Source organism: Anopheles cruzii, chromosome 2 (assembly GCF_943734635.1).
Source record: "Anopheles cruzii chromosome 2, idAnoCruzAS_RS32_06, whole genome shotgun sequence".
In the NCBI taxonomy this organism is placed as follows: Eukaryota; Metazoa; Arthropoda; class Insecta; order Diptera; family Culicidae; genus Anopheles; species Anopheles cruzii.
The window spans coordinates 43,468,178-43,480,739 of NC_069144.1; the positions used below are offsets into that span (position 1 = coordinate 43,468,178).

Genomic DNA, 12,562 nt, shown 5'->3' on the forward strand with positions numbered 1-12,562 from the left:
GTTTGCCCTCACGGGAACGGACCCGGTCTGTGTGTCTGCCTGCGTCGACGTTCTCAGGCCGCTCGCCAACCGATCGCACCAGTCCTGAAGCACCGCACCGGTCCGGCGGAAGCAGCTCAAGACAAAAAGGCCAAGGCGAACCCCAACATGGAGCAACGATGGATATGCTATTTGGCACAAGTAAGTACGATAAGGAGATGATACCACCTGTCGGACGGCTCGGAATCGCGCGCTTCGTCGAAAGCACTCGAGTGGCCACTCCAGAAAATCTCACCCTACTCCGAACGCAAGCCCCAAGTACGCGCCGCTGCCGCTTCAAGCTGATTTCTCCAATCTATTCAGCACGGTGCAGTGGCGCGCGCAGGAACCTCTCTTGCGCCGGGGCCACTCGCCGGTTGAGTTCGTTTAATTTGTTTCACCGGTTTACAGCACTCAACCCAATTACGCACTATTTGTGGCCCGCCGAGTCCCGGGGTCCGGTCGCTTATGCTCGCTCTCGTGCCAAACACGCTGCGCACCGAAAGGGGTACCGATGCGAAGGGCACGAGGGCGCGTGTCTGGGAAAATTGGGATCACCGGAGCCACCGACAGCGTGTGCCATCGGCCAAAAACATTGGCTTGTAGCAGACGAGCAATAACAAAAAAAAAGAAGCAAATCCCCCCAATCAGCAAGCATAATGAAACTTTCTCATCGTGCAATTTCCGTACACGCGGCAGCGGCAGCGGATGCGGAGCGTGGTGAATTTTCGTGACTTTTCCGTTTCGGCTTTCCTTCCGTTTGGGGCGCTTCAAGATCGGCCCGAAGCGCATTATGTTGCAGTATCTGTTTCTGTAATTCAAACATGTATAAATTTTATACTTTCATTTACGGCTCGCAAGTGGAGGTCCTGTTTTTAAGATGTTTTATCAAAAAAATTGCAGGAAAATTAGCTGCGTTTAATGACGCTGCTGCGTCGGAGTCAGTCAGTCAGTCAGTAAGGCACGCGGACCAACAAGCCCCGACCACCAACCAAAAAAGGCGGCGATGTTGCTGATGTTCGTTTACTGCCTCAGTCAGTCCGGATGGCGTTGAGTGAAGAAGTAGCCGCCAAAAGGTGGCGCGCAGAGTGAATCATTCATTAGGTGTTGATGAAAAGTATTTAACTCCTGGCCCGGCCCGGTCTGGTCTGCGCGGCATATGCGCTATGATGATTCAACGTCAAAGCGGCAGCGGTCCAACATTCCGTGTCCCGCATTGACCGAAATGTGGGGAAGCTTTCTCTTCGTCCGTCGAAACATGAGCATGACCGTGTGAGGTTAAGTTGGGCCGTTGCCATGGAAACCACGGTGAATTACACCAGCTGCCGATCGGCATTTGGTGCAGGAGGCCGGTGCGATACTGGCCGGGGGATTAAGTTATCAATGGCAAACGTTAAGTAGGACTTGCGTGGATAGCAGCACCACTGACGGAAACCAATTCGCTAATCGAAATCCCCGTGGTCAGTTAGGTAGAGTAATTTTGAGTGAACTATTTGATCGGATTTCACTGTTTGTAATGCATTTCTTGTTGTCTAGGATGGAACATTTTGTTTGAAAAACATCATTAAAAAGAGAGAACCATGGCTGCAACATTGCATAGGTCGATCGGTCGGATCTGGGTTCACTTTCTCCGCGCGTTCGCAGCTGTGACCAGGAAACCATAATTTTCGTCGCCCACCCTCCATTGTGATTGAACCAACAGGAAGATAATGCACCGCCTGGGCCTCCCCGTAAAATATGGCGCTTCTTGAAGGCGATCGTGGGCTCGTGTGGACTGTGATTTGCATATAAAAAAATCATTGCCCGTTGATTTCGTCAGGGGCCATTGGAAAGACACGCACACCGGGCGGAAGGCATCGATCGCATTGTGGTGCAGCGGATTGCAGTGAACGCGCACAAACACACAAACATAAATTTATGGTGGATTGTTCTGTTCGAAGGATGGTCCCACAAACCCGGACGACCCCTTAGCCCGGGAGGGGAAAACTGTACGTGTCTGGCTGCGCTGGCATCGAGGACGCGATGACAGATGACCCTGATCACGATCGCCCTAAAATGGGTTCGCTTCGTTTGAACTGGACTTGAAGCTCTCCGACTTGCACGAGCCGATCGGGTTATGTAGGGTTGACTCCTTTCAAGTTCAAGATCGCCAGAGCAGGCAGACCCGCGTAAGGCGAACAACGTCGCACGGTGAACGTTGATCTTCCGCAATCTGCTGGTGTGCTTGGCAAAAGAAAACCACTGGCGGCCATCTCATGCGGGCAGGCGCCGCTTTAGTGGGGTTTTGCGCCAACGTCTATTGCAACACCCTTTTCCGTTGGGTAGGAACTGTATTGAGAAGACACGGTCAGAAAAAGGATATAAAACTGCAGACGTTGCTATTCCCCAGAAGGAAAAAACTTTCCATTAAAAATAAGAAAAACGCTTCAAACTTTATGCTTCTCATTATGTTCTTGAAACATTGGCCTCAGCTCGCAGCGATGCGGTGATTGGTCACTTTAAACAGTTACCAAACGAGTTTTTATCGATGCCATACGCGAGCCTCCTGTTACTAATGTTTGTTTCGGAAACAATTCGTGACGAATCCACCGTTGGTCTTATGATTGATGCTCACGATATGCTCGAAATGAAAACGAGAATCGAAAGAAGTAAGAACATGTGTGGGGAGCCACCAAAGCGCCATCGCAAGCAAACAAACGATCGAGGACAGTTCGTGAGCAAGTAGGCCATCGGTTTCCCCGACAAATCATCCACACCGGGACCCTATTTGGGGACCGTTCACTTTTCAATCGATCGATACAGTCGCGATCGCACGGGACCGGAGTTTGTCGATGGTCGGCCAGTTCGGGATCCGATTACCAGCACACTGCCCATGTACGGGGCAATCCGCAAGCGGGGGCAAGCAAAGTGTAAAGAAAAGTGTAAGGAAGTGGGCACAAAAGAAAGCCAAATGCTTCCCGGTGGCACGGAGAGATTGGCACGTTTGGGAGCATTTATAATCGATTACGGTGCCAACCACGGCGCCAATCTGGATGGGCTGGACCACGGCGACGACCGCGACCGCTGGTCGTGGATTTTGCTTTCGATTGACCCAAAGCAGCAGTTCGTGCACGGAACGTCCACACGGGCAGCAGCAGGTTCCTTGGCGAGGGCGCAGTGGGCGAAAGTGAAATTTTGAATTGGACGAACGAATCGGGTAATGCAACCGACTGTGGAACCTCGCCACGACGCCACGGACACGAATTCTCTACGACGACAACCTACTTTTTCGCCACGCGTGTGTAAGAAGTGAAAACACTGTCACCGCACCCGCACCGCTTTTGCCCTGGCTAAATTGCACTAATCCATTTTTATCGTGCCAAATGGGCCAGGCCAGAAAGTGAGGACTGCTAAAAAAAACGCTGCAATATTTATAAACAACGTTTTCTCCACTGTGCTGTGCGAAACCCGAAACCCAGCGGGGGGCGATAAATTGATACGGGAAAAGCTGGCCCGAAATGTTTTATTTATCACCCGATCGTGCTCATCTTCGCGAGGAAAGTGATACGCATGGGATTGTTTTTCAAATTACTTTTATTGCACGAGATAAAACGATCTTCTGCTTGCAAACATACCACCGAATTGCCATTTCGTGAAACGTGATCCTCTCTATCACGCGCTGCGCTGCGCCATGGAAAACCCGCTCCGTTCAACTTTCTACTCCGCCGGTTCGTGGAAGGATTTCATTTAAGTTACTTATTTTTTTCCCCGATCGCTAGCTTTGGACCGCACGGCAACAGGAATTTAACAACCCAAATGAGTGCACCACCACAACATCGGGCGTGTGATCGCCGGCTTAACAGTCCACTTTTTTCTCTGTTTCTTCCACCAAAAGGATGGTTTAATAATCGCTAGCATAAAAAAATAAAACCCCTCCGCGGGCCCGCAGCGCTGCCGGCGCTTAAACTCGTCAAAGGCTGCGTCAAGGTTGAACATTAGCCACGGTCAAGTTCATGCCGGTAGCATGCTCATTGGGCGCCATAGCCTCGAAAAAGTCGCTGCCAGAGAGTTTTCAAGGTTGCGAATCGTTAGTGGGGGCACCACGGCATGAGGCGGAAAACATGACAGATTGCAGGTTAAGTGTCGCAACTGAATGAGTGGAAACTCAAGAGAAATGGCTCCGGTTTCAGCGCGAAAAGCGGGTTTGTCGCTTACCTTCCCCGCGCACCAAGTCTTTTGATGGATCGGTGTTTTATGTGACGAATCAAAGGCCAAATATTTATTAGATTTCCAAAAGCCTCTAGTAGTGCCACGGACAGTGGACACGCTGGCCCGGGTGTGACCCCGATTCAGTCGGTCACACTGGCGAACCAATTTTCGACTGCAAATCCCTATCGTGCCGCATCATTGGCCGTGCACCGTTATCTAAATTGGCTCGGACGCCGCGTCACGTTAGCTGCGGATCGGTTTCGGGGCCCGGTTTTTTTTTCGGTTTTCGGTCACATTTTTCGTCTTCCGCCGTTCCGGATGTCTGTTTGTGGATCGTTTGTGGATTGTGGAGAATCGATGAGAATCACCATAGCTACAATTTCAAATGCTGCGACGACTGGGTGATCGGGGGTATTTTATTACATTCTGGGTTCTCGTTTCATTTAATCAGCTTTCCGGGCTCCAATAAAACTGACATTTGTCACACATTATGAGTTAGGTCCCATCGGCTGCCATCGTCGGTGCTTCGGTCCGCTTTGCGCCGAACGGGAGAGAAAGATCCGTTAAACTTGCAGCGCTGACACATGGCCAGCTGCCAGTACCACCGCGGTGGTACCGTTAAATATATCGCCCGCCTGAATCACGCTCCGTCCGCCGATAAAGGTTCTGCGTTCTCCGCAATCCGCGGCCTGCACCCGGGGTTTGTAGCAAGTGACAAACCTCCTGCAGGCTGGCCGGCGGTTGCGTAAGTGGGCCAAAGTGAAACGGCACAGTGCGCCGTAGAAATCATTCATTTACCCTGGACCGGAACACCCGGTTTTTTGTTCGAGTTGGTCTTGGATCGTCGCCAATTTCACGAGGTCCAATGGCTCATACTCCTACGCGTAAGTGCTGTCTAGCATCACACCCGGCCCAAGAGGGGAGCGTTTCATTTGCATAACTTCGGCCCGTGGACCGTTCTTATTATGCCCGCCCCAAATGGTGTCGGGCCGTGGCCGCGGATGTAGCGCCTTTTTGTCACTGACCCAAATCCCCGAAGTGAGATGTTTCTTCGCGCCATTCATTCTCGGGTCCGATCGGCCACACACACACACACACACGCACCGGGAGGGGGTAGACGCATTTTTGTTGTTCCTTTATCTTTATCTCTGACTTACTTCGCGTGGACGGGCGTGTGGGTTTGGAAAGTTTTACGACATCGGCGGGCCAACCATGACCCCGCCGCACGGAAGAATCGGAGAGCGATAATAAAGATCGACGAAGACGAGGCAAAGTCGGCGAAAATGGGTCATCCGCCTGGCGTTACCCGCGGCGGCGAGAGAACCCGAACCCGGAACGTGCCCGGGCCGCACCGCGCCGAATGTTGGTCGGTTGGTCGTGGCCAACCTAGGCAACTAGGAACGGGCAGGGCAACCCAGCATGGCCCCAGCAAGCCGCGGCCCATTCATTGGGCGGGCGCGCGAAGGCACGCGCAGCATCGATTAGACGAGATCGAGAGCCACGATTAGCGAGCTTAGCGTCTGAGGCCGGGGGTTTATGTTTTGTGTCTGCTCCCTCGGGAGATGTGCAGCGCTAGAATCTCGGTCCCTAATAGGCCGATACCGTTTGCTGGCGCACGTTAAATTGGTTAACACGCACCCGGAACGGCCGGAGCGGTCCATTAGCATACTTATGTTGCTCGAGAATTTTTGGCTCACACAACCGGGGGGTCCTAAATTATTGATTCCGGTTCTGCGTTGGGTTTATCAATACGGACGGATAGAGGTGGAGATGCGTAACGTACGCTCAAACGGAGTGTCATCGCTTGGAAGACGCAGCTTGCATTTTATGGAAAGCCATATTTCCATGGTAACGATCGGCCATTGTTCTATTGGCGAGGGAAAACAAACCGAAGCTCCAAAGAAAGCGAAATGATCAGCAACAAAATGCAAACAAACCGCAACCCCAATGGCCCCGGAGGGCCGTTGAAGCACAAATTGCAGGTCGTTCGGGCACACACCATTTTCTCTTTTCCAAGGCCAGTCCCGTTTTTACGTGATCCGGGAAAAAATGTGTGTGTTTCTGTTGGCCTTTCATTGATCCGGCCGTGAACACTTTCTTTCCACCACCCGGTATCGGGGAGCTCATAAATTACACTTCTTACACTTTCTTATGGTGCAGAATTTCTCACCATTTGCATAAACCACCAGCGGCAACTGGCCATGGCAGAAGCGTGGTTCTCGTGGAGCCTATCGGTACCGTCGTCGGCGTCGGCGTCGGGTTCGGTTACATAGCAGGTGAGGTGCTGCCTGTGGGGTGGCTCCACCAGCCGTATAGGACTCAGTGCCTTCGAAGAATGCATTCACGGGGCGGCAAAAACGGGGTCATAAGCGGGGTCTGGTAGCAACGGGTGGTGGTTGTTGAAGAAATTTTCCTTGCCGCCATCAGCCGAGAGCGGAGGGTGATCTTCCGACTGTTGGGCTCCGCCGAGTGGGAAAAGTATCCATTGAAATGGAAAAGCCAGCTTCCCGTCGCCGACCGCCATCGAAATCGATTCGGTGCCCAAGCTGTGCCGTGTCAAGCGGATTATTCCGCTACCGGTTCCCTTTCGCTAGGGGGACCACCTCGTGTTGTTCCGGGTCTCGTTCGCTTTTAGCCTCGTCGGTCGGCAGGGTGACATACCGGCCAGCTTCGGGGCTGGGAAGTGGAACGGGAACGGGTCCCGACGTTCGTGAGCCGCCGGGAACCGATGACATTCCGCTCCATCGGCGCACGGCTGGTGCGCAGATAGCGTGTAGCATGTACCTCTCCATGTTGGCATGCTGCTGCTGCTGGCGCTGCTGCATGCACATTAATTCCGGTCCGGGCCTCCCCGGTGGGTTGGTGGGCCGAAGGTGGGGTTTTTCAATCAGCGCCATTGTGTGAAGGTGACAAGCTGTTAATCTGGCGGGGACCGCCTTCCCGCGGGAAACTTTGTAAGTGAAAAGCTTTCAATTGGCCAACGCCACTGCCACTTCGGTGGTGGTGTGTCCGTTCTTTTATCGTCGTTGGCACCTCGCTGGCCAGCGTCTTGGACCGAGGCGGTCACCGGAAAATCTAATCGTGAACGCATTTCCGAGATAAACGAGGAAAAAGTGTGTCGCCGAACGAAACGAAACTTTCAAATGACCACATCGCGTGCCCGCGTGGTCCGTTTAGCGCATATTCAACCCAGTTGAAGAGCCGCGTTCGCCGCATGACCTCGCACCGGACCAGGCCCCCAGGGAAACACTCGTATCACCTCATTAAGGGTAATGCGTGTCCGTATCAGCCGGAAACAGATGCGCACCATTCACAACTATTACGATTAAAAACACCCCAAAAGCGTAGCGCGTACGGCCGTAAAGTGTTAAAACAAATGTTACCTGTAAACCGCTATTAAACCACCATTAAAAAAAGGCTCACACTTAACGGGTTCCGAAGGAATGCTCTTGCGTAATCTCGCGAGAGCACGCTGCGGAGAGCCCCGTTGCGGTCCGGCGCGATAACTAGTATTTACAGTTACTAAAACTGACGAACGGATTAAAGAGCTTAAATTCAGTGGCGAGATAGTGAAGCCGGGCCGGGCAATTACTGACCCGAACCGGCGGCAGGTGCAGCCGCAGACCGGCCGACCGAACGCCAAAGATTTCCAGTACGATCAGCACCACTCGGCAGTGGCTCTTCTCGCAGACCTGTTGAGGAGGTTTTTTTTGCCAAGAAAAGGTGTTCTTACGGCTTATTTCGCAAAATGGCGTGATGTAATGAGGCCCACTCCGGAACACGGCCGGGCTGGCTGCCAGCTGGCGATCGTCTGATCGGAAATCAGCGCGCGATAATTCTGAACACTGGTTTCCGGTGGGAAAACAAACCCGACGGTGAAGAGCCCTCGCAAAAAAAAAAACAGAAGACCGCGATCGGTACGAGAAGATAGGACCGAAATGGGTAAATTGTATCTAACTTCATGCGAGAGCCCAAAAGAAGAGGCGCAACAGCACCATTTAGAGCGCATTAGGCTCCCTTTGCGCAAAGGTGTTAAGTGTGGCGCGCACCGATTTCCGGGAACCGGGATTTTCTTTCTTTCGCGTGCGTGTGCGTGGAGAGCAATTTCCTTTCCCTCGCGCCGGTAATGGCGCAAAAATCCGGTGCCCTCACCGGTGCGGCCGCTGGGAACTGTGAGATGCAGCACGACCAACAAAAAAACGATGTCAGCATAATTATGGCTGAATGGTTTTAACTGACGCCACGCAAAATATTAATAATTTTCCCGCCGCCCGCCACACCGGTCGGCTTCCGGCCCGCCAGCGGTGGCCTAGTGGCAGGGTTTTTGGTACGGCCCTTCTCACTCACCAAAACGGCGGGGGGCCCGATCTTATCGGGCCGTCGGAAACGGGAGCAAAACTGTGCGTCGAGAAGCCGCCGAGCTAATGTGTGAAATCCGAAGTACTTTGGCCAGCCCGCCGCCCAGGGCCATTGTTTTGAAGGCGGGCAATTTAGGTGCGGAGATATTTTTTGTCTTCTTCGGTGCTGAGAGAAGAAGGTTGCTGCATGCAATCGGTTCCAGTTGGGTGCACTTCCGGACTTCTGGCGGTGTTCCAGTTCATTTCGCAATTTAGGCCGCGAATGCGCCCGGCGCTGACTGATGGGTGCTGGGGCGCCATGTGAATTGGCCCATCACGTGCTCCGTATGGGAAGAGAGTGAGAGAGAGTTAGTTAGTCATTTTGGTTAGAGTTAGCATTTTTGTCTATTAACTCTACTAATCCTCTAAAAAACCTATATTTTAATTGCTTTAATTGTTCGTTCCGTTACAGCTCGTGACAATTCTGCTTCTGCCCGCGTACGGTCCACAGTTGGTCGGCTCATCGGCCCGTGCACACACGCTCTGGTCCGACGGTCCGAGCGTGGGTTCCGGTGGTACAGAGAAATGCTCCAGCAGCGGTACCCTGAAGTACCTGTCCGGCGATGCACTCGTCGACAGCACGAATTGCATCGGACCGAACAACGCACCGTATCCGGCGGGCATGGTGGCGCGCACCTTCTCGAACTGGGCCCCGGGAGGTTCGTCTCGGCGTGGCCGCATGAGCCAGCTGCCGACGCTCGATCCAAAGCTCACCCAGCGGGCCCTGCTGCAGGCATACGGTGACGCAAATGAGGCCGCTTCGATCGAGAGCGCCCGGACACGATACAGTAAGTAACGGAGAGGATCGAACGCCGCGGGCAACTAATCAATATCCATTTTGTGGGCTTTTGCCGGCTCTTCCAAATCAACTAAATTACGATCAGTTTAATCGATATCGATCTAAATTACGATGAGTTACCCATTGTTTTACCAAAGGAAGTGCTTGGCGCCAATAAGACAAATAACGGAATCTCCTCGAGAAGTGAAACCATCATCATTAGGATGGATGTCGAAACCGTAAAAACAATTCAAAGGCCCTTCTGTATACCGAACAGGATGCAGCAACGGGCCGTCTGCCGCAAAGTGTTAAATTTGTTACAAGCAGCGTGTACTCTTGGGGCGCTAACAACCATCCACAAATCAGAGCTGAAGAAATAGGGTGGAAAAAGGCGCCAGAGTGGCGAAACGTGCGGTCAAGCATTCACTTTTGGGGAAAGGTCTTTTAAACACCTTCCGGGACCGGGAAGTGGTGTACGTCACGCGTGCCGGAAGAAAATGAAATTAACCGGCCACTGGACCGAAGAACGGACGGACGGCCGGCCGGCCGGCCGGCGAACGAACGAAGCGAGAAAACTTCACTTTCCTTCACCCGTGTCATTGTGTCGGTGGGTGGTGGAAAAAGCGAAACTAACGGGCCGTATTTTCACAGTTCTCACTATTAATTTCGAGGCCGAGGCGAGGGCGCCCCGGTGTGCTGACCACTCGTCGGGCCGCCAGACAGAAGAAAGTGTCGAAAGTGCGCTCCCCGAGGAGCTCCGTGTTGCAGTGCCATTGTTTCGCCCCCCCGGGGGAATGCCAACGCGAGTTTCTTCTTGCAGAATGCATCCATGAGTCACGATCTGTTAACTTGTCCACCGTCACTAGCTAGCAATTAAGTACACCCGCCAAAAGCCCACTTTGGCCAAATGGGGCCAAACGTTTCACTAGGAAGCAGAGTGCCAAGTGCGTGCGGAATGCTGGCAATTTCACGCGAATTGAAACAAGTGGCCGTGCACTGCCAAGGTGAAACAATTAGCGGCTTAACACGTTGGGTTAACCGATTCGTCGCTTCTCAACGGTTCATTCATTTCATGCCCGATCAACAGCACACTTGGATGGCGCCGGATGAAAATCATGCATGGTGACAGAAAAGTTTCAAGCAACTGTTGCTATGGGGCGGGCGCCATAAGGGTGGCCACTTTCTAGGAAACCGTTACGACGGCGCGTCATCGGTCGCGTTACGGGAAAAAGTTGACCATCAGAATGTCGCAACATCGGGCGGCCAAAGATGCTAATGGGCCGTGGGTATGATGCTAATGAAGAAGAATTTTCTTTCTGACTCGACAGGGCCTACTTTGTGGTTAGCGTTGCGACACCCCGAAGGCGTTTGCCTCTCAACACAATGTGCTGTTTGACGTACGCGCGCGCGTAAATTGATCAGAGTCCAATGGGCGGCAGGCCGCCATTTTGAACCAAAACTCGTTAGTATCGAACACGGTAACGATGGTCGTTGAAATTCCTCCTCGAACGACGCGGGCTCCCATTTTGAGAACATAAATCGCTTCTCGCTGTGCCGTCGTCGGCAAACTTTCAATTTTACTTTGGCAATCTAATCCATTCCCGGACGAGTCACGTTCTGCTAATCAAACTGTTTTCTGTACTCTCCGTTCCCGCTCCTGTTTCGGTCCACCGAAGGTCGCTCGCTGGACAGCACCCAGTGCCGGGATACACCGTCGCGCCTCTGCAAGACCCGCTACAACACCACGGCCCCGATGTACGGCGTCAGTCTCACTTCCGGCCAGCCGGTCACGATCGTGCAGAAGTTCCCCGATCTGCTGCAGCAAGTTGTCTTCGAAGTGTGCGAGTAAGTACCGAATCCGGCGATCGTGCTCAGGACGCTAGTGCCTTGATGGCGCCTGGAAAATGTAGAAAATCCACGTATAGAGTTTTGGTTTTTTTTATTGTATATATTCATGAAGCAATCAACAACTCTCAGCACCGATAGGCACCGAGGCGTTGTAAAGGCGCCCGAGGATTCCACCGTCGTCGTGTAGTGGCCCCGCCACCGTGATCGATCGAAAGTTGGCAACCTTTTACTTGCGGTCTTCTTCCGGTTTTCCGGCGGTTTGTTTGTGCCACTTGGCGCCATTATTTATGCAAACAACGTGAGCGACGAAACTTGGGCCGCGTGCGCTTAAGTGGCAAGTTTTTGGTGACGGCTTTCTTCGACTTCACCATTTGGCACGATGACGGTCGGTCGGTTGCTTTATTTGCCCAGGTCGATGGGAAAGTTAACTTTTACTCGCCCTGGGGTTCGGGGTTAGCAAAGAAACCAGAAACTTGACCGTGGCCAGCGTGGAAGCATGCGCGCGCAAGCGCACTTTCGATATAAAACCGACATTAACATATCGCTGATTGTAATCGATGCCCGTTTTGTGCTGCACCTCTTTCGGCTTTGCGGTGGTTCTGCCGCCGGTGGCCTTTAAACTTGACCGATTTTCGCTCACTGTGCGATCGAGAGCTTTCATTTTCGCGCCAACGCATTACCATTTGCCTATGCTTACCGGTTCTTCTCCGCTTCACATCCACAGGTCATCGGAGTGCGACGTAGTCCGGGGTGAGTGCACGCAAACGTACGTTCCGTACCTGTTCCTGGTGATCCCGCTCGGGCCCGTCACGCTGACCGGCCAGGACTACGTGCTGGTGGAGAGTGGTTGCGTCTGCAAGCCGAAATACGCCACCGACAAGCCCCGGGAAGCGGGCGGTAACTTCATTCCGTAAGGTTACCCGGCGCGCCAGCAATCTACAAAACAGCGGGGGAACACGAAAACGGAGTAGTACGGCTGGCTGGTATATCCATTGAGCGCAATGGGACTGTAGTGATCACGGAACGACAGAGAAACGGCTGTTAATACTACTCGAATCGGAACGCCCGGAGACGCTCCGTGCGCATGTGTTTAAACTAAATTATTAAACTCGTTCTCTGACTCGAGTACACGGCAGTTACAGGCTACAAACGACTTGTGCGACTTTTGCGACTTCTGCGAGCCAACCATAGGGGGAGTTGTTGGCTCAGGCCCCCGGAAACGGGGCTCTAGGCGAACATAGAACATGGCGTAGCTAGTGGTTTAATGTGAGTTATTAAAACAATAGGGTTAGACGGAACTGTACGGCTAAGACTACACAACACAGGTGCGCGA

The 12,562-nt window shown here is 52.8% G+C and overlaps 1 protein-coding gene across 1 annotated transcript; it reads left to right on the forward strand.

The window, feature by feature from the left end:
- The first annotated feature begins 147 nt into the window (after positions 1-147).
- On the forward strand, positions 148-12,143 carry LOC128269056 (uncharacterized). Its single transcript, XM_053006402.1, has 4 exons — positions 148-180; positions 9,016-9,391; positions 11,058-11,226; positions 11,954-12,143. The coding sequence occupies exons 1-4, from the start codon at positions 148-150 to the stop codon at positions 12,141-12,143; spliced, it is 768 nt and encodes a 255-aa protein (XP_052862362.1).
- Positions 12,144-12,562: the final 419 nt, after the last annotated feature.